Source organism: Myiozetetes cayanensis, unplaced genomic scaffold, assembly GCF_022539395.1.
Source record: "Myiozetetes cayanensis isolate MyiCay16 unplaced genomic scaffold, myiCay2020 scf3, whole genome shotgun sequence".
Lineage (NCBI taxonomy): Eukaryota > Metazoa > Chordata > Aves > Passeriformes > Tyrannidae > Myiozetetes > Myiozetetes cayanensis.
The window spans coordinates 67,092,908-67,118,798 of record NW_026087521.1 but is presented as its reverse complement, the minus strand read 5'-3'; the positions used below and the strand labels follow the sequence as shown (position 1 = coordinate 67,118,798).

Below are 25,891 nucleotides of genomic sequence, written 5' to 3'. Positions count from 1 at the left end.
TTGCCTTCCTGATGCTTAGGTGTTGGCCTGTATAAACATAGGTATTTGGCCTGTGATAAATGTACCAAGGGTTTTTTTCTTCCCTTCCTTGAGTGCTTAAAGCTCCATTATCAGTGTGCAGGAAAGCCATGTTTAGGCTGAGTTGGAAACAGGTACCAATAAGGCTAGCTGATGCAAGAGAAGTTTATTTTAATTTTAATAGTTCTTTAAACGGGTTCTGCATTTGTATATAGCTCCTTTGTTGGAATAAAAATCTTCCTTGGAGGCTACCAGACAGCTATAAATAGCTGTCGTGAGTATTTATGATGAGAATAATCTCAGGAGAAGGTATTTTTAACTTTGCACGTTGTTTAGAGTAGGAAATTCTTTTAATGCCCTCTTTTTCCATTCCCAGTGCCATTAGCTTTTCCCCACCCCCTCTTATGATGTGTGCCTTGCCCTTTCTTTCTCTCTCTTATTTCCTTTAAAGTTCAAAGTTACAACCAATCTGCTCCAGAGGCAGACTTGAGTTTATTTCTTTTTTTTAAGGAAAATGCTAACTTTGGCCTTTTGTGACTCTGGGGAATTCAGTTCATTTCATGGGGCTATCAGAATGTAAACAAGATATCTCACTAGGCTGTCACTGTAAATTGGGTACTGAATGAGCACTTTATTTCTCTTGCACGTGGAACTAATATGCTTTTTAGAATAACAGTGGCCAATCTATTTTATACTCCCACAGAAAATATACCACTCTTTTTTTGCAAGTTTGTGAGAGCTGCTACTTGTACCAATACTCAAGTTAATGCTAGACTGAAAAAAAAAAGGTATTATGCTGAATTATAATGGTTACTTAAAAATGTTTCCCAGCAAAGCCTGTTCTCACACAAGTCAATAAATAACTGCAATCTACAAAATTGTCAAATATGTGTTAACTTGAGAGAAAGTGCTGTGTAGACAATGGGCCAGATTAAAAGCAGGTAGAATCTGACACAATTTGAAGTGCAGCCTTTGAAAGAAGTTGACCTGCTTACAGTTGTGCAATCTAGTCAGGCCTTTTTTCAATTTTCCAAGATTGTTTTTAATCTTAAAAAAGACTGACACATGCAAAGCCTAACAGCTGATGAGAATTAGTCACCTTCTAGATAGGGGAAGCCTAGATTGTCAGTATGAAGTTTAGCAGATTATTTGACAGCCAAAATTAGGTGAGATACGTCCTGTCTAGCAAGTCAGATTTTACAACTTATTTCAATACCTTGTGAAATTGTCTTTGAAGTCTCTGATCTCTCATGGGACCCAGTAGAAGACAGTGTGCTCTCGAAAATGTGACCCAAGCTCCCTGCTACTGCCAGCAGCCCCAGAGCATCTGTTAAGCCCTTTGAGGTGATGTTTTGGGGGGTTTTGCAGATGGACGTTTCAAGCCTCTTTTTCTCTGCACACTACATGAAGATAGGATTTGTGGCCTGTGACCCACCTGCCCTTGTTTGTAAAATGGTGCTTTTGCCTTCATGGGAATTATGTTTGGGTTTTTGACAGCTCACCTGACTGTTAATTTCACTATTATATTTGTGTTTAACACATGAATATGTAGGTAGATGTATACACATAGCCTGCAGGTTCGAAACACTAATGTGTTGGAGGCAAGGGCTTGTGACCACACAGCCCACTTACTGCATTAATGGTTAAAGAAAAGAAATGAGCAGATGTAGTGGGTTCACCTTAGCCAGATGCCAGGTGTCCACCAAGCTGCTCTATGATTCCCCTTCCCAGCTAGACAGGGGAGAGAGAATAAGATTGAAAATGACTTGCAGGTTGAGATAAAGCAGTTTACTAAAGCAAAAGCGGAAGCTTGCACGCGTAAAAGCAAAGTGGAAAATAACAAGGTTTATTCTCTACTTCCCATCAGTAAGCGATGGCTGGCCGGGTCCTGGGAACTAGGGCTTAAGCAATGTGTAATGGTTTCTTAGCAGGCAGTCATTGGAAACAAGGAATGCCCCCTTCCTCCTCTTCTCCTGAGATTTTATATCTGAGCTGGTATCATATGGTATGGAATATCCCTTTGGTTAGTTTGGGTCAGCTGGCCTACTTGTGTCCCCTCCCAGGATCCCGCCCTCAACTCTGGAAGGAGTGTTACAGTACTGATGCTGTGCTCAGCAGCAGCTAAAACACTGGTGTGCTATCAACAACTTTCTAGTTATAAATGCAAAACATAGCACTGTGGCAGCTGCTGTGGCGAAATGAACTCCATCTCAGCCAGACCCAATACAGGAGGACAGGAAAACTCACACAAAACCTGCTCAGTGAAGAGTGAACCTTGATTTGGCCTACTGAGTGAGCAATGTCATGTTCACAAAGATCAGGGCTTATTTTCCCATCTGTAATGTTGTTTGCTTGGAGAACAGAAGTTATTAAACGTTGCTATTAAACAGAAAATTGTACTTTTGTAACTGTGTAAATGTTAGGGAAACATGGTTGCTGCTTGATGAGGTTGAGTGCTTACTAGAGGAACGGTGGCATATTTCAAGTAGACCCACAAAAGGGCTAGGACCTTCTGCTGAAATGCAGCTGATGACCTACACCATGCAGATTTTTGGAGTCTTGGAAGTTCTTTGCTAAAAACCATCAACAATCCACCTGGACAAGAGCAGGCCTGGGAAGTACAATAGGGAGTATGCAGTAGGCTCAGCTACCCTGGGGGAACTCCTGTCCTGTGCAGGCAAAATCCAGGGGAAACAGGAGCTACCAGATAGAAGCAGGACTTGGTTTTGTGCCTTACTCCAGGGTCAGTACCAGCCATGTTACTCCAGCAGGGAGGCCAGAAACCATTGGAGGTCAGCTAGAAAAAAGGTGATGGGTTGCAGCCTCACTGAAGTCTTGACTCCCAAGCCAAGACGGCAGGGTGTGTTCTGAATAGAAGTTTTCTGCATGTACCATAGCCTTGATTGAGAGGCAGCTTTGCTGAGTTAGCTTGCAAGGGTGCCAGGTGTAATGAGTCCAGTAAAACCTGGCTGCAAACCACCAAGTTTCTTACATTCTCAGTTTATGGGATGTAGTCAAATGATTTCTTTCACAGTTACCTTGCCTATCTTATCTGATGAAACTGTGGCTTTATTTGATCTTAGTATTTTTCTCCTTTCTCTGTTGTATAGAATGTGACTAGATCAAATTTCCCTCTTCTGTCATGACCATTAGTAATTTTTTTTTTATATGAAGATTTTTTTCAAAAATAAAATCTCTCCCAGTCTGTAGTTACATAATATTCAAGGTCACAGTAATCACAACAGAATCTGCCTCACTTAGTAGGACTGTGCTCATGGAAATGAAAATGCCCCAGCAGGATTTTTTGCAGGATTTTGCTGCAAAACACATAATTCATGAGACTTGATCCATGAAAGATGATGCCATTTTTAGGCTCACTGTATTGAGCTGTTTAGTATCTTAAATTTTTTAGTTGTGAGGCAGAAATAAAAAGCACTTGGGCCTCTTCTCTCAGAGCATAAGGAAAAACATTGCTATTCTATGAATATTCTAAGCGGCTTTGAATCCAAAATGGCATATAATTAAAACTTGCCATATATATAGGTGTACAGGGTCTTCCCAGAGATGTTTTGTATTATCATTCCTTGTGTTCTCTCTTTTTCCTCCCTTATGTCTTCTCAGCCCCGCAGTCCTCCATCCCTAGTTCACAATCATCCTCACAGGTATTATTCATGTCAGAGGAAAAGCTTTAATGTGGTGGAGGAATGTGATCTCCACACAAAAGCTGTGGGTGGAGGAATGGTGATCTAGGGGAAAGATGACCAGCTGTAAAACTCATGTCACTTTCTTAATTCATATTTTTCCATTTCTGATATTCTTTGTCCTCTATCCAGGATGGTTGGGAATGTATTTTGTCTTTGAAAATTGTGAGGCCATAGGTGATGATTTTCAGAGAATATCAGGACAACAAATTTGGTGCGAATTTCACTGGAAAAATAATTTATTGCCAAAAGAATCTCCTATTCAAGTGTCTCCTGACATGAAAATACAACTAAGCCCTCAGTATTGAAAAATATAATGTAAACAAAGAGCTGTGTCCATTCACTTGCTGCTTATGGGCTCCCCTCCATGAAGTAAACATATAGGATGTGATTGCTTGGGGACAGTATCATCAGTGAAGCTGCACAAAGGCTGAATTTGTCTTGACCTTTGTCAGGAGAAGTCTTGCATAGCTCCTTGTCAAAGGGTGACTTCAGCAGACACATAGACACTGTTAAAATATAGCCACTGCTTGATCAAATCTTTTGTTTAAAGTCTTTGAGAGCAATTAAGACTGGTAATGGTTAATATAACAGTTGTGTGGTAAGAATGTGTGCTACAGATACTCTTCTGTTGGTCTATATGGGGAAGAGCAAGAAGAACTTTTCTTGGTTAGTGTTATCTCATAGAATCATAGAATCATAGAATTCACTGGGTTAGAAGAGACCTCCGAGATCATCAAGTCCAACCCTTGATCCAACTCCACTGTGATTACATCTTAAAAACCTCCAGGGACACTGAATCCACCACCTCCCAGGGCAGCCCATTCCAATCTCTGATTACTCTCTCTGTAAAGAACTTCTTTCTAATATCCAACCTAAACCTCCCCTGGCAGAGCTTAAGATTGTGCCTTCTTGTCCTACTCCTGATTGTGTGGGAGAAGAGACCGACTTCCACCTGGCTACAACCTCCTCTCAGGGAGTTGTAGAGAGTGATGAGGTCTTCCATGAGCCTCCTCTTCTCCAGGCTAAACAACCCCAGCTCCCTCAGCCTCTCCTCATAGGACTTGTGCTCAAGTCCCTTCACCAGCCTGGTTGCTCTTCTCTGGACCTGCTCCAGCACCTCAATATCCTTCCTGAACTGAGGGGCCCAGAACTGGACGCAATACTCCAGGTGTGGCCTCACCAGCTCTGAGTACAGGGGAAGGATCACTTCCCTGCTCCTGCTGGCCACACTGTTCCTGATCCAGGCCAGGATGCCATTGGCCTTCTTGGCCACCTGGGCACACTGCTGGCTCATGTTCAGCTTCCTGTCGATCAGCACCCCCAGATCCCTTTCTGCCTGGCTGCTCTCCAGCCACTCTGTGCCCAGCCTGTAGCGCTGCAGGGGTTGTTGTGACCAAAGTGCAGGACCCGGCACTTGGCCTTGTTGAACTTCATCCCATTGGAGTCAGCCCATCTCTCCAGTCTATCCAGGTCCCTCTGCAGAGCCCTCCTGCCTTCCAGCAGATCAACACTCCCCCCCAGCTTTGTGTTATCTACAAATTTGCTGATGGTGGATTCAACTCCCTCATCCAGATCATCAATAAAGATATTGAACAGAACTGGCCCCAACACTGATCCCTGGGGGACACCACTAGTGACCGGCCTCCAGCTGGATGCAACCCTGTTCACCACCACTCTCTGGCCTGGCCATCCAGCCAGTTCCTAACCCAGCACAGAGTGCCCCTGTCTAAGCCATGGGCTGCAGCTTTTCATGAGTATGCTGGGGGAGACACTGTCAAAGGCTTTGCTGAAGTCCAGGTAGACACATCCACAGCCTTCCCCTCATCCACCAGGTGTGTCACCCGATCATAAAAGAAGATCAGGTTGTCAGGCAGGACCTGCCCTTCCTAAACCTGTGCTGACTGGATCTGATTCCTTGTCCATCCTGTAGCTATTGTGATTGCCCTTAGGATGATTTGCTCCATATCTTTCAACCTGACTTCAGCCAGGTACTTAGGTCAGGCTGAAAGGCCTGTAGTTTCCTGCGTCCTCCTTCCAGCCCTTTTTGTGGATTAGCATGACATTCCCCAACTTCCAATCATCTGGGATCTCCCCGGTGAGTCAGGACAGTCAGTAAATGATGGAGAGCTGCTTGGTGAGCCCTTCCACCAGCTCCCTCATTACCCTTGGGTGGTTCCCATCTGGTCCCATAGACTAGTGAGGATCCAAGTGGCTCAACAGGTCACTAACTGTTTCTTCCCGGATTACAGGGGGGCTATTCGGCTTCCTGTCTCTGTCTAGCAGCTCTGGAGACCAGTTGTCCTGAGGACAACCTGTCTTACTGTTGAAAACTGAGGCAAAGAAGGTGTTAAATATGTCAGCCTTTTCCTCATCTTTGGTGACTATATTCCCACCCTTGTCCAACAAAGAATGGGGATTTTTCTTGCCCCTCCTTTCGCTATTGATCTCTTCGTAGATACACTTCTTGTTATCCCTAACAGAAGTGGCTAGATTGAGTTCAAATTGTGCCTTTGTCTCTCTAATTTTCTTTCTGCATGACCTAACTATATTCCTACACTCTTCATGAGTAGCCAGCCCTTTTTTCCATAGTTGGTAAGCTCTCTTTTTCCCCCTAGTTTCCTTTAAATTTCCCTGTTCAGCCAAGCTGGCTGTCTTCCCTGCTGGCTCACCTTTTGGTACACTGGGACAGCCTGCTCCTGTGTATTGCAAGGTTCTGACTCCTACTTCTGAAAGTGTTTCACTTTTAAGTGAGGTAAGTGCTTTTGGAGAATTTCACGTAAGTAATGATTCTATTATATATTAAAGATAATAGGAGATAAAACTGAGAGTAACTTGTTGGAAGTGGTATAGGTAGAGCATGCTGTAGGTTGAAGTAAACCACAGAGCTCTCTTTAGGCTTTGACTGTTTATCTGTTTTAGAAATGTTTGGTCTTCCTTTCTTTGTGATATTTTGGCACATCACATGGATGAGAACCACAATAATTGCTACTTAGTTTAGCAAGTTTACTTTATAAATTGTAACTTATAAGGTGATGCATGTAGAAAATAGTCCTTTGGCCATCTCTCCACTAAACGAATTTCTAAGAAAGGGAAGAGAATCTCTCTCTCCTGTTTGATGTTAAATGTATGGCTGTGATGCTGCCTGGTCTTTATATATACCGTGCAACACCCACTCCTTTAACTGTGCTCTTAAGGAAGGATCATGAAGCATCTGTCCCTCAGCTAGAAAGCCAGAATGCAGGAAATGCCTTTGCTTGTAGCATTTGCCAGCTGTGATTTCTGGTATGTTGGTGGGTGGATCCAGAACATGACCATCTCGAAAGAAAATGCCTAAATCCAGACCCGTTCATCAAATGATCATTATCTTTTGTTTCAATTAAATGTAGAGTTTCTAAAAACAAAAATGCACCATAACCCTCTTAGAACCACCTCTTAAGCCTTGTCATGTGCACTGGGAGTAGCAAGGCCACAGTTAACTATCAGACTTATCTTCCCAATTGAATCAATTTTCCTTGACTTTCTCCAAAGAACTTTGTATCCCCTGAAATTTTACATGTCATATCTTACCATAGATGAGAGTGTTTTTTTCTGGAAATATTTTAGAGGAAAAGTAACAAAAAAGTTTATAATGTATAAAAAAATTGTCCCTCTTGATTTTGTAAATTATAAAAATGTAACTACAAAAACAGTCTCCTGTGTGGTGAATATTATTAATCATCTTTTTCCTCCTAAGGAAGAACGGAAAAAGAAAACATCCCATAATTTGATTGGGTTATTTGAGAGGTATATTGTCTAGGTTTTGTGGTTTTGAGAAGTACATTTTTAAAAAATGTATTTGGGATTCAAATAGAAGGTTGTGGACAAAGTTGGGTTTTGGAAAGAGATTGCATTCAAGAAGAATGCATGTTTGAATGATACTGATAGGAATAAAAGGCCAGCGAAGGATCGCAGTATGCTTGTTTCTTTTCTATAATTTCTTACACTCCCTAAATGTCTGCTATCTACTATTCTTTGGATTCAGAACTGGTCTCAGCCTGTTGTTTTTTTATAAGATCTCAGATGTTGCAAATGTTTATTTAAGTCCCATCAAGTGATGCAGGAGTCTTTGTCCACGATGGTGTTCAGAGAGGTAGGACCTGTTTTGGTCATTCCCCTGTTGTTGAGGGATGCATTTCCACTGAGAATTGCTCAAAGCCCGTGGAACCACAGTTCAGGGTGAAGCCCACCCCACCACAAGTGTTTCTCCCAAATGCATATTTCTGGTCTGCCTTAGCTACATAAATACACAAGCTACCACTGTGTGGGGTCACGGTTCTGTTTTTCTACCCCACAGGTTGCACACACCACTGCCAGGTCCTCCTTGCATGTGAGGACAGGTGACTGGGACCACGTGGGTGATGAGGAAGGGAGCAGAATGTCCTGTGGGTGGCATCCCCTTGGGATTGCCACCTCAGTTACACTGTTGCCCACAGGCTGCTCAGCCTTGCTGTGAAGAAGGATCCTGCTCACCTGTTACAAATCCTATGATGTCACAACACTAGAAGTGAATCTATTAAGTATTCACCTAAGATCTATTTGATTACACAGTGTGTTTTGTATCAGTGTATTGGCGGTTTTAATGAGCATAACAGAAGTATGCAGCCTGGTTGCTTTTCCCCTTTCTAAACACAATGGGAAAGTCCAAAGATCCTTGATTGATTACAGAGCCCTTTGGAGACTTTAGAAGCCCTCACTGAGATAGCATCTGGCTTATCAGAGCCTGAAAGCCAGAGTTTTTTCAAGATTTTCAACATTGAAAAAGATCCAAGGTTTTTCTCAATAGTTGTTAGCTTACTTGTTATCAGACTGCAACAAATTTCAATTAAATGAATGGTTTAATGCTTCCATTCTGCTCTTAGATTCTACTTTGGCATCTGGAGTGGATGGGATTATTCTACTTTCTTTGAATCCTGAAATCTGCTTAGTGTTGAGCTCAGAATTTCACAGCAGCCGCAGTGTACATGAATGAATTCTGAGGAAAAAGCTGCAAAGTTTTCTTAAAATAAAAAAAAGTTCTTAAATATTAGAAATGCTTGAAACTGCCAAGTTTCTGAAAATACTTGTGATTTCTTTCATACTTTTCTGAAATGTTTATTGGAAACATGTTTTTAATATTTTTGAAGGGTTTTAGTAAATTATAATTTCTAGTGGCCATTTTATTGAGATATTGCTAGTTATTACCATGAAAACCTTGACATGTCAGTCAGAAGCTCTCTAAGTGCAAAGATGGTACCCTAAGAATGGGTCTCTAGTTACCTATGCTTTTGAATGACAGAAAATGCCCATTTTCTGAATGTAAATTGTTTAGATTGGAAGGGTAATTTCCTGTTATAATGACTTATTTTAGGAGGTAGGTTGTAAAACTGCATATGCATTAATCTCTCCTGAACCTCTAAATTCCATAAGAGCACATGGAGGAGGAATTCCTGGAATACTTCCCATCCTATAAAATTTATTCATAAAATCTGATGCTCTGAAGCCTTCTCTTGGGTTACAAAACATCAACAGGGCATGAAAATATATCCACAGCTCCAGAACTTAGGCTGCAACTTTTGGCAGATCTTGGAGGGGAGGTTCGCCATTTGAAAATGAAAATTATTTTTCTTTGAAGTTAGTGGTTGATAATTCTCTATGCAAGCTATACTGCTGCCAACTCTTTTGAGAGCTACTTAATTTAAATCTTCTTGAAGACAAGTCCATCAGCTATTTTGCAGAAAGTTATATTTCTCTTAAGCCACTTATTGACAGTTTTTGCATCTTAATATGAGGAACTGAGTGCAAAAGGGAGGCTACTGGTTAGTTGCAAATTGCAGGGAATGCAAGCCCATCCCAGCCAGTGAGAGCTGATAAGGACTTCTTTATGTTTAGTAGTGGCAAGGGGGATTCTCATGTTCTTTGCATAGCAAAAGAGCAGCTGAGGTTCACACCCTTTCTTCACCATTTTGTAACATGCCAAAAAAACTTTAGTGGCTAGGGCAATTTTGACAAAGATGTATTTTTGTAAGCAAACCAAATCCCAAAGAATGCTGTGCAGTGACATGGGAGACCTTGGACAATTGTATAGGGATGCGGAACAGCTGACGGTTTTGTGCTCTCAGGGAGGACCCAAGGTGCTGCATAGGTTCTGGGGGTTCGTCTGTGCTCAGCAGATCATCAGAGCTCAGAGGACCTCCTCACATGCTGTTACCTGTCTGGTTAGCAGTTCTGATGCTGAAGAGTTCAGATCTGTGGTCCAAGGCTTCCTATCCACAGTGCCTGCTGATGGCCATGCTGGGGCCAGGCTTGGGAGGCACTGGGCTGGGGTACTTGTTTGTAATGGTGCTGGCACTTGTTTCCACACAGGGTAGCAGGGTAGCCTGGATGATGTCTGGAGCCTTGAGCAGATGGGACTGCCCAGAGAGATCAGGCCCTTCAACATGGGTTTTAGGGTGTACAGTATAGATGGGAAGAAATTGTGGTCTTATGGGTTTGCTCAGACCTTGGCCTCTCCTGATAGTGTAAAGTGACCAGAGAGCCGTTTTCCAGGAGAAGCTAGAAGTAGAAATGGAGTGCCTTAGAGTTGTTCCCTTGGCATTGTCACTAAATCACAATAGATTTCAAGTACTTCAATAGCAAAATAACTATTAGCATGTGAGTATGCAGAGAAATAACTATATATATATAGTTAGGTCTTTTATTACACTGGAGTAGTTTGATTCCTCACATCATTATGTCTTGATGCATTTGCTGTAATGCAAATATTGAACATTTATCAGAGGATCACAGAATCAATTAGGGTGGAAAAGACCTCTGAGATCAAGTCCAACCTATGACTGAACACTGATGTCAGCTAGACCATGGCACTGAGTGCCTCATCTTTCCTTAAACACCTCCAGGAACAGTGACTCCACCAAATCCCTGGGCAGTCCATTCCAATGTCTAATCATCCTCTCTGTGAAGAAATTCTTCCCAATGTCCAACCTAAACCTGGTGCAGCATAAGGCTATGCCCCATGCCATGGTGATTTCATTTTACTCTCATGATGCCCTTTTATGTTTATTACCATACAATAAATTACTTTTTTGCTGTTGTTGTTTAAAGACCCTGCAGTGCAGAAAGCAATGCCTGTACGTGGCAGAGCCCAAACTGCCTGCCTGCCTGCAGAGGGCAGAGATGAATTCTTCGATGCTGGGAGAGCTTTGCTGAATGGGCCAGGTGCATTAGTGTTTGCCTGTTTTGTTTTTTTTTTCCCCATTGCTTTCCTCTAAAACATTAAGCATGAGCTATGACTGGAGGCAAGAATCCAACCTTGATGGAGTACCTTTCTGATTTGATATGACAGGCCTTGTGAAAGTGTTCAGCCTTGATCCTTTGTTGCTTTCAAGAGGGAAATCCCATTAGATAACAACTGTACAATGAGACTGGAAGATTTTGTGTTTATATTTCTCTAAGATATGAAGAACATAAAGAAAGAAACGTTTTTTATGTGTGGTTTTCTTTTGGTCTCCTTCAAGAAAGGAGAATTTTTGGAAAAATAGATGTTAGATGTATCCTGTTTCTTTAATAATCCACAAAATGGTACATTTATAACGTGGTTTAATTTCATATTCAGTTCCTCCTGGAAGAAGTTGGCAAGGGTTACTGCAGAGGGAGAATGTCTGATGTGTTGCTACATCCTCTTGGAAATTGAAAATGGATTGGGACAGGAGTGCTAAGGAGATTTCTTAGCACAAGCTGTGAGTCTAAAAGTTAAGGTAGAGATTAGCATGCTGAAGAAACCTCTGTTGTGAACCACAGAACTGAAAGGGGTAATGAAGGCAGTTCAGATCCACTTCTTGCCAGTTTGCTAAAGTGGATTTGAATGAAATTGAATGTATAACTAGCCCCTAATTTCCAAAGCATTTTTGTGTGGGTTTAGCAATCTGATTCCTGTCAAACCTAATGACTGTCATATTGACGCATACACCAGACAATATTTAGAAAATTTGGGAAAGTTATTTTGCCAAACAAGAAAAAAAACCAGCTCTTTTTCAATATGCATTCCTATAGGAATCAGAAATACTGAAAAAGGGGAAAAAGCATGCTGATGTGTTGACCATCTAACAAAAATCATACTGTAGTGGTCCTTTTGTGGAATGTTTTTTGAAGTTTTCTGCTGGCTGGAGGCTTTTGAAGGAAAGAAAAGGCTCATCTTCTGTCTTGAATTAACTTAGTTAATGATTAACAGAACAGTGCAGTATGTGTGGTACGTTTTAATTAAATCACAAGAGGCATGATTTTAACAAGGTTTTAGTTTCACTTTGAAATTTATTAAATACACTGACACTGTTTGTTCTCTGAAAGTTATTGGGAGCATCCGGTTAATTGGTAATCCCTAAGCATCTAGTGAAATAAAGCTGTTTCCAAAACACCTAAGGGTCATTACCAGGTATTAAAAATTATTGGTCCAGTCAGACAGGGGTATAACTAATCTTTAACCTGCACGAGGCAGGGTCCTGGTCTGAGAATCCAATTTCAAACTTTCAAGCTAAGTTCAGAGTTAACAAAGGCTCAAACTGAGTATTTCTAGTTGAGTTTTGCATTTTGAATACCTCTGAGCTGTTCAACTGGCATAAGGTGTTGAATAGTCACTGCCTTTGGTGGAATTCATATGGCTTTTTCTAGCTGAGTTTATTGGGTTGTTTGTGAAGTGAGATCCTGGCAAGGGATTGTTCACCAGTAAAATAAGATAGGAGCTTTTGGTCCAGGAAGGTTCCCATAAATTGGCCCAGCAGGAAATGCTCTTCTCCTTCCAGGCCTGTGTGCATATGTGCCTGTGCACACATTTATATGAACTCTTCCAGCAGAGAAGGATCAAATACGAAGCCCGGACTGGGGTCATGGCTTCAGACTGAAGCAAGACAGTGGATGCTCTTGCTGTTACTTGGTGGCACACAAAGGGTGAACAGACCTACACTTCACACTTAATGAGTTTACTGTTGTTTACTGGGCTGTCTGTTAAGGAGCTTTGGTTTAGGCTTCCACCTATGCCTGCTCAGCAGTAAAATCAAAGCATAACCTGTTTTGGCTAGAGATGCATCTATCATAGATGTTTGTAGCACACCTACCATTGTGTGGTTCTTTCTGGCTTTTGTGGCTAAGCTTGAAGTGAATAGTGATCTTTGGAGCATGCCTGCTAATATATTAATAATAACATTAATAATTTAATATAAAACCTGTTATTGAAATTAAATTTTGCCAGAAATAGTTGAGGCAAAGAGAACTTACATCTACATTATTGGCAGCTCATACAGCTTTCTGTTTTGTGGGCTCTGCAAGTGTTACTTTACATGGCTGCAAGTAGAAGCCCTACAAGTCTGGGGTTTGAGTATTATCCTTTGCACTGATAAAACTGAAATTTATTCATAGCAGTTATAGCAAGCTACAGTTCAGGTATAAATGTGAGACAGCAAACTTTAAAATTTGTGAGCCAAAATAATAGTTTGCTTTTTATTGCTGTGAGAATTAGCATGTTTCCCTGAAATACATAAAGCACAAAAAAACTGGGGGGGAAGTGTGTGGAGAAATGGTGTCCTTCCTTCTGCTGCTCCTGCTCAGAGCAGGAGGGGACCAGAGTCTGTCCTTCACTAACGACAGTGCCAGGGCACAGGGAGATGTGGTAATGACAGTCCTTGCAAATGCTTCTCTCTTATGGTTTCCCACATTTCAATTGTTCAAATGACCAGAAGATAGTTATATCTGTGCGAATATATTGTTTGAATCGTAATGTTTATTTGAAAGCAGTGAAAACATACAACAAAAGCTATGCTTTGGTGGAAATGGTCTATCACACACATGAAATATTATGCTGCTTTATTTCTGGATTGTGCATTACCCTATAAGTAACCTATAGAGAATGCTATGTTTTTCTAATCATGTTTCAATTTACTGTGTAAGTTCTCCTTGGAATATGATTAAACACTTGCCTTGGAGTTTGTTTTGTTTATTGCTACAGCCATACATGCACTCAGTAACTTTCCTATGTGAAAAGCAGGATAATACTACCTCAAGAACTGAGGACAGTCAGAGAAAATTAAATTCTCTTCCCTGTAGAGGGCCAAAGTCCTGCCTACACTATTCAAGGCCATCCTCTCCCAGCAAAGCAGGTATCAGATAGGACTGAATGCTGCAAGGGCTCTATATGGGTCTTATCTGCAACTATGTTTATTGCAAGTGTTTACAATTTCAGGGTTCAGGCTTTTGCATTTTGATGTACAGGCTTGTGTTCCCAATCCTGCAGAACTTGTTTATGCAAGTGGTTCTGTCGTCTGCTAATGCATTTCCTACCTGATAATGTGTCAATGTGAGCATGCAAAATCTGTTTGTGTGTGTGACTCCATGATTTGCACATGCATATGCCCAAGCCTACATATTTCAATTTGAGTATTTTAATACATATACCCATGTACACAGCTGAGTAGGTCTTACTCACAAGTTTCATTGAACACGTTAAAACTTTTGAGACTGCTGCTGTTTACAGGCATCCAGGTAGTTATAACTATGGCTTACAGTTAAAGGGAGGAATAGATATCATAACCATAGGGTGTATTCTAAGTATTGAACCTTGTAAGAGCATGAAAGATTTACCACTGTGAAATGGCAAAGTCTCCCTGAGTTGAGATATTTACAACTGGACTTGAAAAATAAATACTCAAGATTTTCTTCAAGACCTTATGCGTGAGGTCAGACCTTATGCATTGCTGGACTTAACCTACTGCACATGATTTAATACACAAAGTGATGCTTATCTGTAAAATTAGTTCCCTTTTCACACACCAGTGTCCTAGAGTGAAATCTCATAGGGTGGTGAATACAGATGCTTTTTACCCTGTGAGATGCATCCACTGTGCTCCCTGCAGTGAACTGTATTGGGGCATTTCAGAACAGACCTTAAAAAAACCAAGAGTTTGTCTACTCCGTGAGAACATGAAAGAGACTGTGGCATCTTTCATTTTCCCAGGGACAGAACAGTTAAAAATATTCTTCAAACGAGGAGCAGATGTTAATGTCATTAGAATGGATTTTCATAAAAAACAGAGTTCTGTTTCTCTTGCAAAATGCCAGTAGCTTTACAAAGTTCTTTACAAGTCTGCCTACTTATTTCAGTCTAGTGGAACAGAGGAGAGTGGTGCAGCATGGTCTCTGAAACCAATCAGGTACATTTCTGTGAGTTACTTGGCTACTCCTTTTAAGACTGCCTTAATGTGGACTAAACAAAGAGCTAAAGAAACATGAAGGTGTTTGAATAATAGGAGAACAGTGGGTAGCACAGCAAATTCTCTGTTGATAAACAGGTACAGAAAGGATTAGGCTTCCTATAGAAAGGTATGGTCTGGATGGTGCATGTGCCTCAGTCAGGTCCAAAATTCTATTGTCTGAAAAGAGAAAGGATTCACAGGCTATTTTGATCAGCTCACTGAAAATTCTGCCTTGCATGCAGGGATGGTTAAAGTAAAAATAATGAACAAAATGTTAAGTGGCTCTGTGGATGACCTCTGGACATTCCTATTGTTAATATGACTAGACATTGGAACCTTCCACTAATAATTTAATTTTGGAAAGCTCTCACATCTCCTTCCTCCTCTTCATTTTGCTACTTTTAATGCTGAAAAGTTAGGAAAGGCCCCAGGAATTCCTTTCATTGCTGCAATAAATGACCCTACACTAGAGCCATTTGACTTGACTTCATTGGCATGAATGACACATCTCAAGTGCTCTAGTTTAGAGAGTGTTTGTTTACTCTAGGTTTTTTCTCTTTCTAGTGTCTTCCTTAGGGGTTTTGCTGTCCTAGATCTCTAGAGTATCAGAACATGCAGGGAAAGCAGGTTTAGACTCCAGCCTCATCAATTTTCCATGCTTTAGATGCCCATATGAATTTTTGAAATTATCTAGAAGGTGATTTGCCTCTTCCTGCTCCATATGTAAGATTTCCACCTCAGGGCCACAGTGTACTGAAAGTATCTGTCTCAGTTAAGTTACTAAAGTAAACAACAAGCATTTGGCTTCCAAATAATAAAGGGTTAATTAAGTGCAAGGATCTATAACTGACTCACATCATCCTCCCATTTATTTTTAAAGGGGTTGCAAGCATAGCAAAATCTTGTCTGTGTCAGCTTCTTTAATGGGAACCATTTCTGCATAGCTGTAAACTTAGGGAGCTGCTGGATACACACCCAACCAAATGTGAATGCTTGGCATTGCATGGGTTGGCCTTGACTGAGCCCTCCTTTATGTTGCAAACTGAATCATAAAATGTCTCTGTAGCTTTTGTTAAAACAGTAATGTGCCTCAGCTGAATGGGTCTTATGACTTAAATGATGGACACAGTTTAGAGAACAGCTGACAGTGAAGCCTCCTGGGCGCTCACCAGAGCACCCACTATGCTGCTCACATAGGTTAGCCCAGGTCCACTTGGCAGCATGCCCATTGCCTGTATGCCGTGGATTAACAGCCATGTGTCCAGAGCTGCCTCTTTGATTTTGCAGCTTTTCAAATTTGACAAATCATGGTTGTAGCAACTCCTGACAAGTTAAAAATTAATTGGTGGGACACCAACTTGCAAAGTTGTTGCAAGGATGCCTGTCCCATGTAACACTACAGACAGCTGGGCAGAGGAGGCCGATACTGTTTGGAAGTGCAGTTTGCTCACCTTATTTATTTTGAGTTTCACTTGAAGGCAAAAATGGCAATGTCTTGAGGATAGACTTGCATGGACAAGGTTGCTTATTGGTCAGTTATTAGGCAAATGAAATCTGTTCTCAGTAGTGCTGTAGAGGTAAGGGCAAGAAGATGCAATTTGTCTTGAAATAAAAATAGGCTGACCATGTGAATTGTTTCATCTGGAGTGAAGTTCTCCTCCAAACTTTTATAATTCAATACAGTATTTGGAAGAGTGAAGAAGGAGAAATTGAGAGTCTTATGATTGTCCTATGGGGGATATTTTAAAATGGTTCGAGAGTCTACTACAAGTGCAAGAGGCTTCCCCTATTCCTAATGACTCAACAAATAGGTCAGATTTGCCATCTAGAGCCATGTGTGACAGTGGGGGCAGATTTTCAAAAAATCTGGAACTGTTCTTTGGAGATGTAGAGTATAATGTTTTAGAGGATAATCAAATTTGGTTTTATTTTAATTCTGAGTGGAAACAGTTTTGTTAGTGAGCACTGCAATAACCTAACTATTCCAGGTTATATTGAAAAGAGTGTAGAGCTCAATCAACTCGAAAAAACGTTTCTGTGATGCAGTAGTAAACAGAGACCTGTAATTGAAATCTGTAGGGTTGCCTTGGAACCCAGTTCATAGTTTCATAAACATCAACTCTTACATCTGACATATGATTACAACGTATGCTTTGGAAGAACAGAGATACGATCTCTGTTTAACTAATGCTCTTCCAGAGGGAAAAATTCTGATTCTGCTGCAGTAGTAGAAATGTCTTCTCCAGGAAGAGTAAATGTGACTCCCTTCTCACCAGCATTTTTTAAGACTCTATGCATTCACACTGCCTTATATGTTCACTTTGCTTTGAGGTCAGAGAAAAAAACCAAGAGATGGCCTGCCTTGTGCACCCTCATCTCATTTGCAGATCTTTCTGCAATCACAGAGGTGGAATTCCTGTTTTTGTCCCTTTGCAATCAGCACTATTGGCCTTTTCTTCCTCCAGACCAGAATTCCAGTATATTTTATATGCTAAAAGATTGGAGTTTTAATGTATTTTAGAACAAAGTGCTGGGTCTGCAGAAGGTATATGTGAAGAAATAGCAACTTCTTGAGGTACTGCAGACCTGTTTCTGTGTGTGAAAAAAACCCCTGAACTTGTACATGCTTGCACGGGAATCATTCAGCTATCTATAAAGCACAGAATTGTTACCTTTTCACAAAAATCTATCTTTTTGAAACTGTACAGAGTTTTTGGGAGGGAAAAAAACCTCGCAGTTATTGACAGTAGAATTTAAGCAGAATGTAAATTAATGTCAGTGTCCTGAGAAAAGTGTAGTTTTTGACTTCTTCTCTGAGGAAAAAAAAGTCAAGGTTGATGCTTCCTTAGACATTCATCATCCTCCATTGCTTTGTGCAGAGGATTACCTGGGTGTTCACTCCAAGGTAAGAGTGCCACCTACTGAACCCACACATTCCTTCCCACAGACAGGAGAGCTTGCTTAGAGATTTCCCTTCAGAGCACTAATCCATCCACACCCACTCTTGTAATTTCTGAGGTTTAACAAGATCAGAGCCTGGGGTGGAATGGCTGCAGGACTGTACAGTAAGTGGTTTCAGTTTGCTCACATTTGTGGACTTAAAGAGATATGGGAGCCAAGCATGTGAAATCATGGTAACTGATGGTGCCTCTAGTTAAATCACTGTTTGCATTTCTATTTCCTGCTTCATTCACTGGATTAGATGGAAGAACATGGAGGTTAGGTTGGATTTAACTCCAGCCCTGTTTTTAATTCTTTTTTTAAACACAAGATGGTTTTACCTTGAGTGCAGTTGAGCTTGAAGGTATTTCCCACTTCTTTGGATTTGTCCTTGTTTGGCAGACACCTTCAGTCTTTTGAGGTATCTGATCCAGCTTGACCTTGCACAAGTTAGATTGGCTGCAAAATGCTTACGAAATGCTTTACTATCAAAAGGGAGGGCGGTTCCCTGGACCATTATTTTATATCTGGGTACTCTTGGTAGGCTGGAATGAGACTTTCCTAGGAGCAAATGCCTTTGAATGCCTTTAAAGGCACCTCTGTGCAGTGCTGAGGCTACTCGGTGCTCAGACAAGCTGGCTAAGCAGAAACACTTCTTATGAAAGCTGAAGAGGAAGCAAGAATTTGTCATTCAACTTGAGCAGCTGAGAAATCTGTAGGAATTTCTGTAACTAGGGGCCCAGGCAGAGGATCTATTACAGAGAATACAGTAAAAAAAAAAAAAAAAAAAAATCATCATATGATCACAGAGCAGAGGGGGGCGAAGGAAGGGGAGGAGGATAAAAGATAGATAATGAGCTTAACAAAACATAAATACAGAGTGTCATTACAGGAGTGTTAGGACCAACTGAATGGTTACCTGTGGGGTGGAAAGAGCATCCAATGAGTCTCACATGCCTGAAAGGATAATGGCATTTTTATTATCTCATTCCACGCCCTGATCATCCGCCCATTTGCTCCCTGGAGCTGCCAGCAGTTTGCACTGATTCATACGCTGCAGACATGATCAGCAGATCATACTGCAGGCAGAACTCATCAAGCCTTTCCAAGTGAGTTGCCAATTTATTATGATATCTGTATGGATTTAGCCTTTCAGTGTTGTGTAGGAAGTGTTAGATGGTGGCAATGGGTAAGGGAAACAGAGTGGTGTAACAAGTTGAGAAGCTGGTTTAACTGGGCAATAAGCACTGGATGCAGATCGGGTTTTTTGCTTCTTTTCTTGTCATATTGTGCTCTGTCTTCTAAAGGAAAATTCTTTGTACATTTCTCTTACCTGAATTGCAGAATTCAAATTACTTCGTTCAGTGGCAGAAGAATATGATGGAAGGACTGGTTGCTAATTGGAGTTCTGTTAGTGGGAAGTTTGCAGAAGTTTCATAGTTTGTGTGAAAGCTTTTGCATAACTCAGATTGATTAATTCACCGAGTAAATAAAGTCCTCGTGATACATTTATCCCTGAATGTAGGAGGGAAGCCAGACAAGAAAATTAATTAGCCTGTGTAATATTGTCAACAAAATAATCTGCTTTATTTGTGTCCTGCATTGTTTTGTTTGTCTGCTTTAGGTGTTGAGGGGTGGGAAACAGGACACTACTATGTTTCTAAAATGCAGTGATTTATATCAGAGTTTGATTTAAAGGTTGGGAGAGGTTTTGAAAAGCAACTGGGCTTTCTGGATGCCTGTTTTTTAGAGTTTCCAGCATGAAATCCTGTGTTCTTAGAGGGAAAGGGAGCTTGGGGATTTTCAAAACTCAAGCCCTCCAAGAAGTCCCTTACAGGAATCTGAAATTCTTGATTGTGATTTCAGAAACTGGACAATAAATAATAATTTAACTAAGCGTGTGTCAAGTGGATTTTGTGTGTGCATATGTGTGTGTGTGTGTGTGTGTGTGTGTGTGTTGTTCTCTGGTGAAATACAGCCATAAGCCACAACAGCCCTCCCTTACTGCTGTACTGAAATGGAGAGCAGCCATGGCAAAGCACCAATTTCTCTGCAACCAGTGCAAGAGGAAAGCAAGAGAGGGAAAAGGTGAAGTAGGTGAGATTTGGACACTGTAGTGAAGATATAAGTGGTGAAAACCAGGACTCTTTTTAACTACTGTGAGGAGCTGGCACTGACTGCAATGATCCAAGCTGAAGCCTCTAAGATGACCTTCGGACCCTTTGTCTGCATTGGGTCTGATTTAGTTAGATGTCAGGGCCAGGCTGTTTTGCTTAAAATACTAGAGACCACCGGATATCCTTGCTGAGAAATATTCTCCTCCATTCCCTTTAGGGCAAGTGAGAGGACTAGCAGTGTGCTAGCTTTATATCTGACATATCTCTGGTGTGTTGGGTGAGTACTAGGAGGAATGCCCTAGCTTGCGTGCACTGTAACACCCACAGTTCTGTTATATGAAGTGAGTTCACTGCAATCAGTAAAATTATATGTGAGTGAAAACAATCCTTTCCTCTTGAAATATAATTAGCTACTATACAGTCTGTTTCCTGTATCTTGGGAGATTTGGGTGCTATTGCAGCTTCTAACAAGAGCAGACACACCTTGACAACCAGAGATGGGTTTTCTTTCATCAAGACTCACAGTAGCATGCTTGGAGAATAAAAGCAAAGCTCTTTTTGGTAATGCCTCTGAAGGGAAATCAAATGGGTGGCCAAAACTTGGTAACTGATTTATGCTCTTTCAACAAGCATCTCCGTGATCTCAGGCCAAAAGAGGGAAGACACCTTTACCCACAAAGCCTTCTTCAAAGCATTGCTCAGAGAAATACATGATGAAATACTGCCCTTCCCAGGCTGAGGCATAACATAATCATTCCAAGTGCTCCTGTCTTCTCAGGAGATTGCAGTGGAAAGGAGTATTAAAATCCTTGTAAGTTAACTCTCTGGAGACTCTCCAGGGAAAAGGAGGAGGCTGCTATTGCATTATTTTGAATGAGGTACAGTGTAATTGTTAACTTCTTGCAAATGTCCTCTAATGACCCGCTTCTCAGATCATTTGATCTGCATTGTTTAACGATATTTTCTATGTTTTCAATGTGCTTGTAGTATTTATAGAAAATTTTGTAATTGCTAAATAGTTGAATATAATCCTGTTAGAATTTGATACACTAGAAATTAAAAGCAGAAGTTCTCATCATAGCCAAAAAATCATTCCAGTTAACCTAAAAACATAAAATCTGTTTAATAAATGCATAGTGATTGACTTGGATCTCTTTTCTGGGCAATAAAGTGTTTACTGTGCAAGTTTCTAGGGAAAGAAAAAGTCGTCTTTGCCAGCAGGTAGAACGTTTTCTTCCAGCAAATTGTAACTTCTGTTTAAACTTCAGAGTTTGATTCTTTGAAGCTCCCTTTTCCACAACATTTTCTTCATATTGTAGGTTATGTTTTCTGTTTCTTGGCTAGATTTTCAAGACTGATAATCGGTTAGCTTTTTGAAGAGAAGAGAGGGGTTAAGGAGGACACTTCCCCACAGGCAGCCATAGTGTTAGTAGCACTATGTTATCTGGTCAATTCTGCTCAAAAAAAAAAAAAAAAAAAAGAGGCAGTTAATTTTCCCTTGAAGGCATCTCTTTCCTTCTTTCTGGTCTTCTCTGTTGACTGTGTTCTTCATTTCTGTTCCACAGTGGACAATGGCTGGAATCCCTAATTTCTGAAAGCCTTTTTACATTACTGAGGTAAAATAAAAGGGAAATAATGTAACTGAAGACCAGATCCTCAAAGATGTTAGCCTGTAGTGAGGCTGATTATCTCTGTTTTAAAAGCTAAGAATCCTAGTCACACTCTGAAAATGACTCTTCCCCAACAATGACAAGTCTACCATAGTCCAAGAAATAGGCACTTTGTTACAATGTCCTGCCTGTTTGTGAGCTGCAGTGTTTATATCCAACAGTTGGAATGGTCATTTTGATGCAAATATGTATATGTGAGTGTGGACCCACATATTTATGTTGAACACTGTAGTAACAACACTCCATCTGTATAAGCATTCATGATGTATTAATTGTCGTCACCTGAATGAAATACAAGTTGCTCTATTGAGGAACTTTCCTCGTAATGGATCAGAAGAAATTTACTGGAAGAAATTGAACATTTTTGAGTGGGAGTATCTCTGGTGGAAGAAATATTAGACAGACAAGATGTTTCTCAGGAAATGTCTGAAATTTTTGTAGCCTTCTTGCCACAGTGAAAGACGCTTTTCTTTTATCAGCATAAGCAAAACATTTAGGCAGGAGCATAAAGCTGGAGTAATCTGTGTGGAGTTTGGGGCATCCACCTAAGTCATGACTGTGAGACTCAAATGTCTAAGGTTTTGTCAGAGAACAAGTGACTGCGGAGTTTCATGAAAACTCTGAGTTGAATTTTCCACCCTGTTTAAGTCAGGAACTTGAAGCTCTGTGGGTCCCAGTGCCTGAAATGAACTGTGAGAATTATTTCTGATGAAAGGTAGATTTTGTAAAACCATGAAAATTTAGGGGAGTTTTGGGCAGAACTGTTTCAGAGCAGTTCAGAGCAGAACTGGTAGCTTTGCCTAAATAAAAACAATAGGAAATAGTTTTGCTAATTTTTTTTTACACTTTCCAAATAAGAAATTACTAAGCTGCACCTTTGAAATATTTTTAAAATAAATAATTCTAATCTTTTTTAGAATCTTTTGATTAAAATTGACCTTCATTTTAAAGAAAAAATTTAAAAGAAAAGAACCTTAAATGAAGGATTTGCTTTCTTGTTTCAGGCTGAATTAAAATGAAACAGCCTTGAACATTTTCCATAGCACTTTACTCTGACATGGGTTTTTGCTTCTGCTTCAAAAAAACTAGAGAATTCACTGTCAGAGCAGATCTTAAATCCAGATAGCTCTTCCACAGCCTCACTATTGGCATAGATGTTCAACTAGTGTCAGGGGTGATAGAACTTCATCCTGCTTCTTCATACCCCCGTCTTTCCCTTTCTTGCCTAACCTCCACCCTGTTCCCAATTCACAGTAAAACAAGAAAAGGAAAAAAAAGAAATCAGGGCAATTCTCAAATGGAGTCTTGGTTTTTCTGTTCATACCTAAAGTAGATGCACTAAACTAGATAATCAAATGTTTAAAAATCCAACCAAGAAAAACACTTCCTTCAGTCACTGAAATTATTGAAACATGGAGACTCTACTCACTGTAATTTTTCTCTCCTTCCATATTTTATTTTATAAAAGAAAACATTAAAAAAACTTAGCTTACTTTGCACTATTTACATGTACTGACATTTGATTTATATTTTGAGATGTGTAAGCTCTTAAGTGTAGCAAAGTAACTTTAGCAAACTGAAGTCTCCTTGACTTCAGTAAGGCAGCTTACATTTTATAAGTAGCTAGCAAGTTTATAATTATAAATCTGTGTAATGTTAGCCTTCATATGTTTATCCTTTCCAACTTTCATTCTCCATTTCATAAAATCTATTATCAAATTTTGGAGCCCAAACTTAGCTGATTTAGGACTCTGCCCTTTTATTCTCCTTCTCTGCTTTACTTTTATTAGTTGCATTCTTTTTGTGCTGATGTGCAGCACATATTGTCAAAGCCAGTTATTAGAGCCAGAATTTTACAGCATGGAAACTGTCCTAATAAGGGGAAAAAAGATAGCTTTTATTGGTGAGGTAAGAGAAATCAGGCAGTGGATAATTTTTTTGCTGATTGAGAAGGATAAGGTGTGGTTTGGCAGGTATCACATTGGTTTGGCATTTGCTGACATGTTTCCTCTTTTCTGCAGTTCAAATCCTTTGCAGAGTTGTCAGTCAGGGAAGAGTTCCCCCATGTTCCCCTTTGCCTTTCCCTGCCCTCTTCCTTTACTTTTTCACAAATGTTCAGCATTGCTGTGAAATCTCATACTGACGTCCAAAACTGGATATGAAAATGAGACATTTTTACAAGTCTAACAGTGCCATACTGTAGTTACCTTTTTGGGGAACAGCGAGCACATTGGAATACAGTTTTCTATGTGCATTGTTCTACATCTAAAGTGTCAGAAAAATTGCACTTTAGTCCAAGGCATTACAATGCAATTTGTCTTTTCTCAAAAACCCATTATCAAAGCAAAATTCTATCTAAAAGGTTTAACTGATGCTTTAAATCTGGGTGTTTGGGGTTTTTTTAATCTGTTTTTCTTTCCAATTGCTTTGAATGCACATATTGAATTCCAGAGAGGAGCAGCACATCCCAGGCTTAAGTACAGTCTTCAAATCTGAAGTCAGTGTAGTTCCATGGCTTTTAAAATGAGTTACGATGAGCAAAGTTTCAAGTGAGGTAGAAGCTGGTGTTTCAGTTTTTTCATTCCTCAGTCTCTGTCTCTTGGTAACTGAAATACAAAGCCAAGTATTGGCTCTGCTTAAATTCACTTTGTGCTGCACCGGGAGACCAAAGGTGATGTGAAGTGGCTGCCCCCTTCCCACCCTGTACTCTGGTGTACTTCTGTGATTGTAGGAGGAACAGTGGTTAACCTAGTCACTAAATACCTAGTTTTCTCTGATTACTTATTTTCTTCTGAGTATTGTAAGTTTACTTGTGTCAATTGTAAAGCAATTTTTTTTCTCTTCCCACACCCCTTCCCCCACAGTAGTTCCAGAGTACGTAGCCCCTGGTGGTCTAGTGGTAAAGGCGCCCCGCTGTCACCGCGGAGACCTGGGTTCGATTCCCGGTCAGGGCCACTCCCGGGCAGGTGGGGCTTGTTAGCCCTTAAAGGCAACCCACCTACGTCCTAAGGACCTCGCTGCCACCGTCCAAGCTCGCTTGGCCCCGGCAGATGAACCTTAGGGTTAAAGGGTGGGCTCAGTTCTGCGCACACTGTGTCTCACCTAAAAAATCCAATGCGCAGGCTGGAAGGTGTAAAAACCTTCCCCGGATCTTCGCTCGCGAAGATGGGCCATTATTATATTATCCTATCATTGTTGAGGTTAGCTTCCTATAGGGAAAGGATGTGAAAGACAAGTGGATGATGATAATAAAGCAGAAAAGAAAAATAAACAGCATTAGTTATTGGATGTACCAGTTCACATTAAACAAAACATACAGATGCATCATTAGGAATGGGCTACTTCCAAAATCTTACTGCATAACCAGGAGTTTTTTGCTTGATGCCTGTTTGTATTGAGACTCTTCTTCCTCAAAGTTAGAATTTCTCTTGAAGATCAGGGACGTGGCTTACTTTGTTGTCCTCTTTTTTTAATTTCCATCCACCACTTTTTCGTATTACTAAGCAACTGTGAGAAATATTCAAATTCTTATGAGCAAGACTGACTCCAGCAGAACCTGGCATACCAACTGGAGAGAATTAACTCTGTGCAAGAAATATAACTCTGACTTTTTTTCAGATTGCTTTCAATCTACTTTTTACTTCCATCTAGGAGGATCTGATCCTGATGATTCTCAAGGTAAATGTTGCTGACTACAGAACAAAAAAAAGATGGTTCTTGTTCCAGACTGCTTAAAACCTTATTCAGAAAATATCTCCTAACTGGTGTACTATGCATTTCAAAAATTTGAGAAAGCATGAAGCAGTCCATGTGCACTTGTTTTTCTTCTCATGATTCTCTAAGAAATGTGGAAGCCTGTCCTAGAGGTGTGTTCCTGAGATTTGGGCTTCTGTTTTGTTTGCCATAGCCAAATTGCCCACAGGTTTTTTTAACCGTAAAATATATTACATATTTCTGATCAGGAGGTTTTAACTTGCCAAATTCCATCTGCAATATGTTCAGCACTGGAGTTGCTTCAATGTAATTGCAGAAGTACCTTCTAGCATTGTAACTGTTTGCTTTTTGTTTGGATGTGTTTTTTCTTTCTTTTTTTTTTTTTTCTTCTAAGTGGAGTTTATAACTGAGCAGTAGGATCATGGCATGGATGAACCTCACAAGCTCAGTACACTGTAGCTTTCAACATCCAC

General features: G+C 40.5%; 1 protein-coding gene across 10 annotated transcripts in view; it reads left to right on the top strand.

Moving 5' to 3' along the window:
• The window catches only part of CALD1 (caldesmon 1), a 269,935-nt gene that overhangs the window by 193,710 nt on the left and 50,334 nt on the right, over positions 1-25,891 (top strand). The window contains exon 1 of one of the 10 annotated variants that reach the window (XM_050323373.1): positions 18,769-19,026. The exons of the other annotated variants lie outside the window; for them this stretch is intronic. Within the exon in view, the coding sequence (XP_050179330.1) occupies positions 18,980-19,026 (47 nt within the window). The 5' untranslated portion in view covers positions 18,769-18,979. Of the gene's footprint in view, positions 1-18,768; positions 19,027-25,891 lie in introns of those variants that run through there. 10 annotated transcript variants of the gene reach the window in all.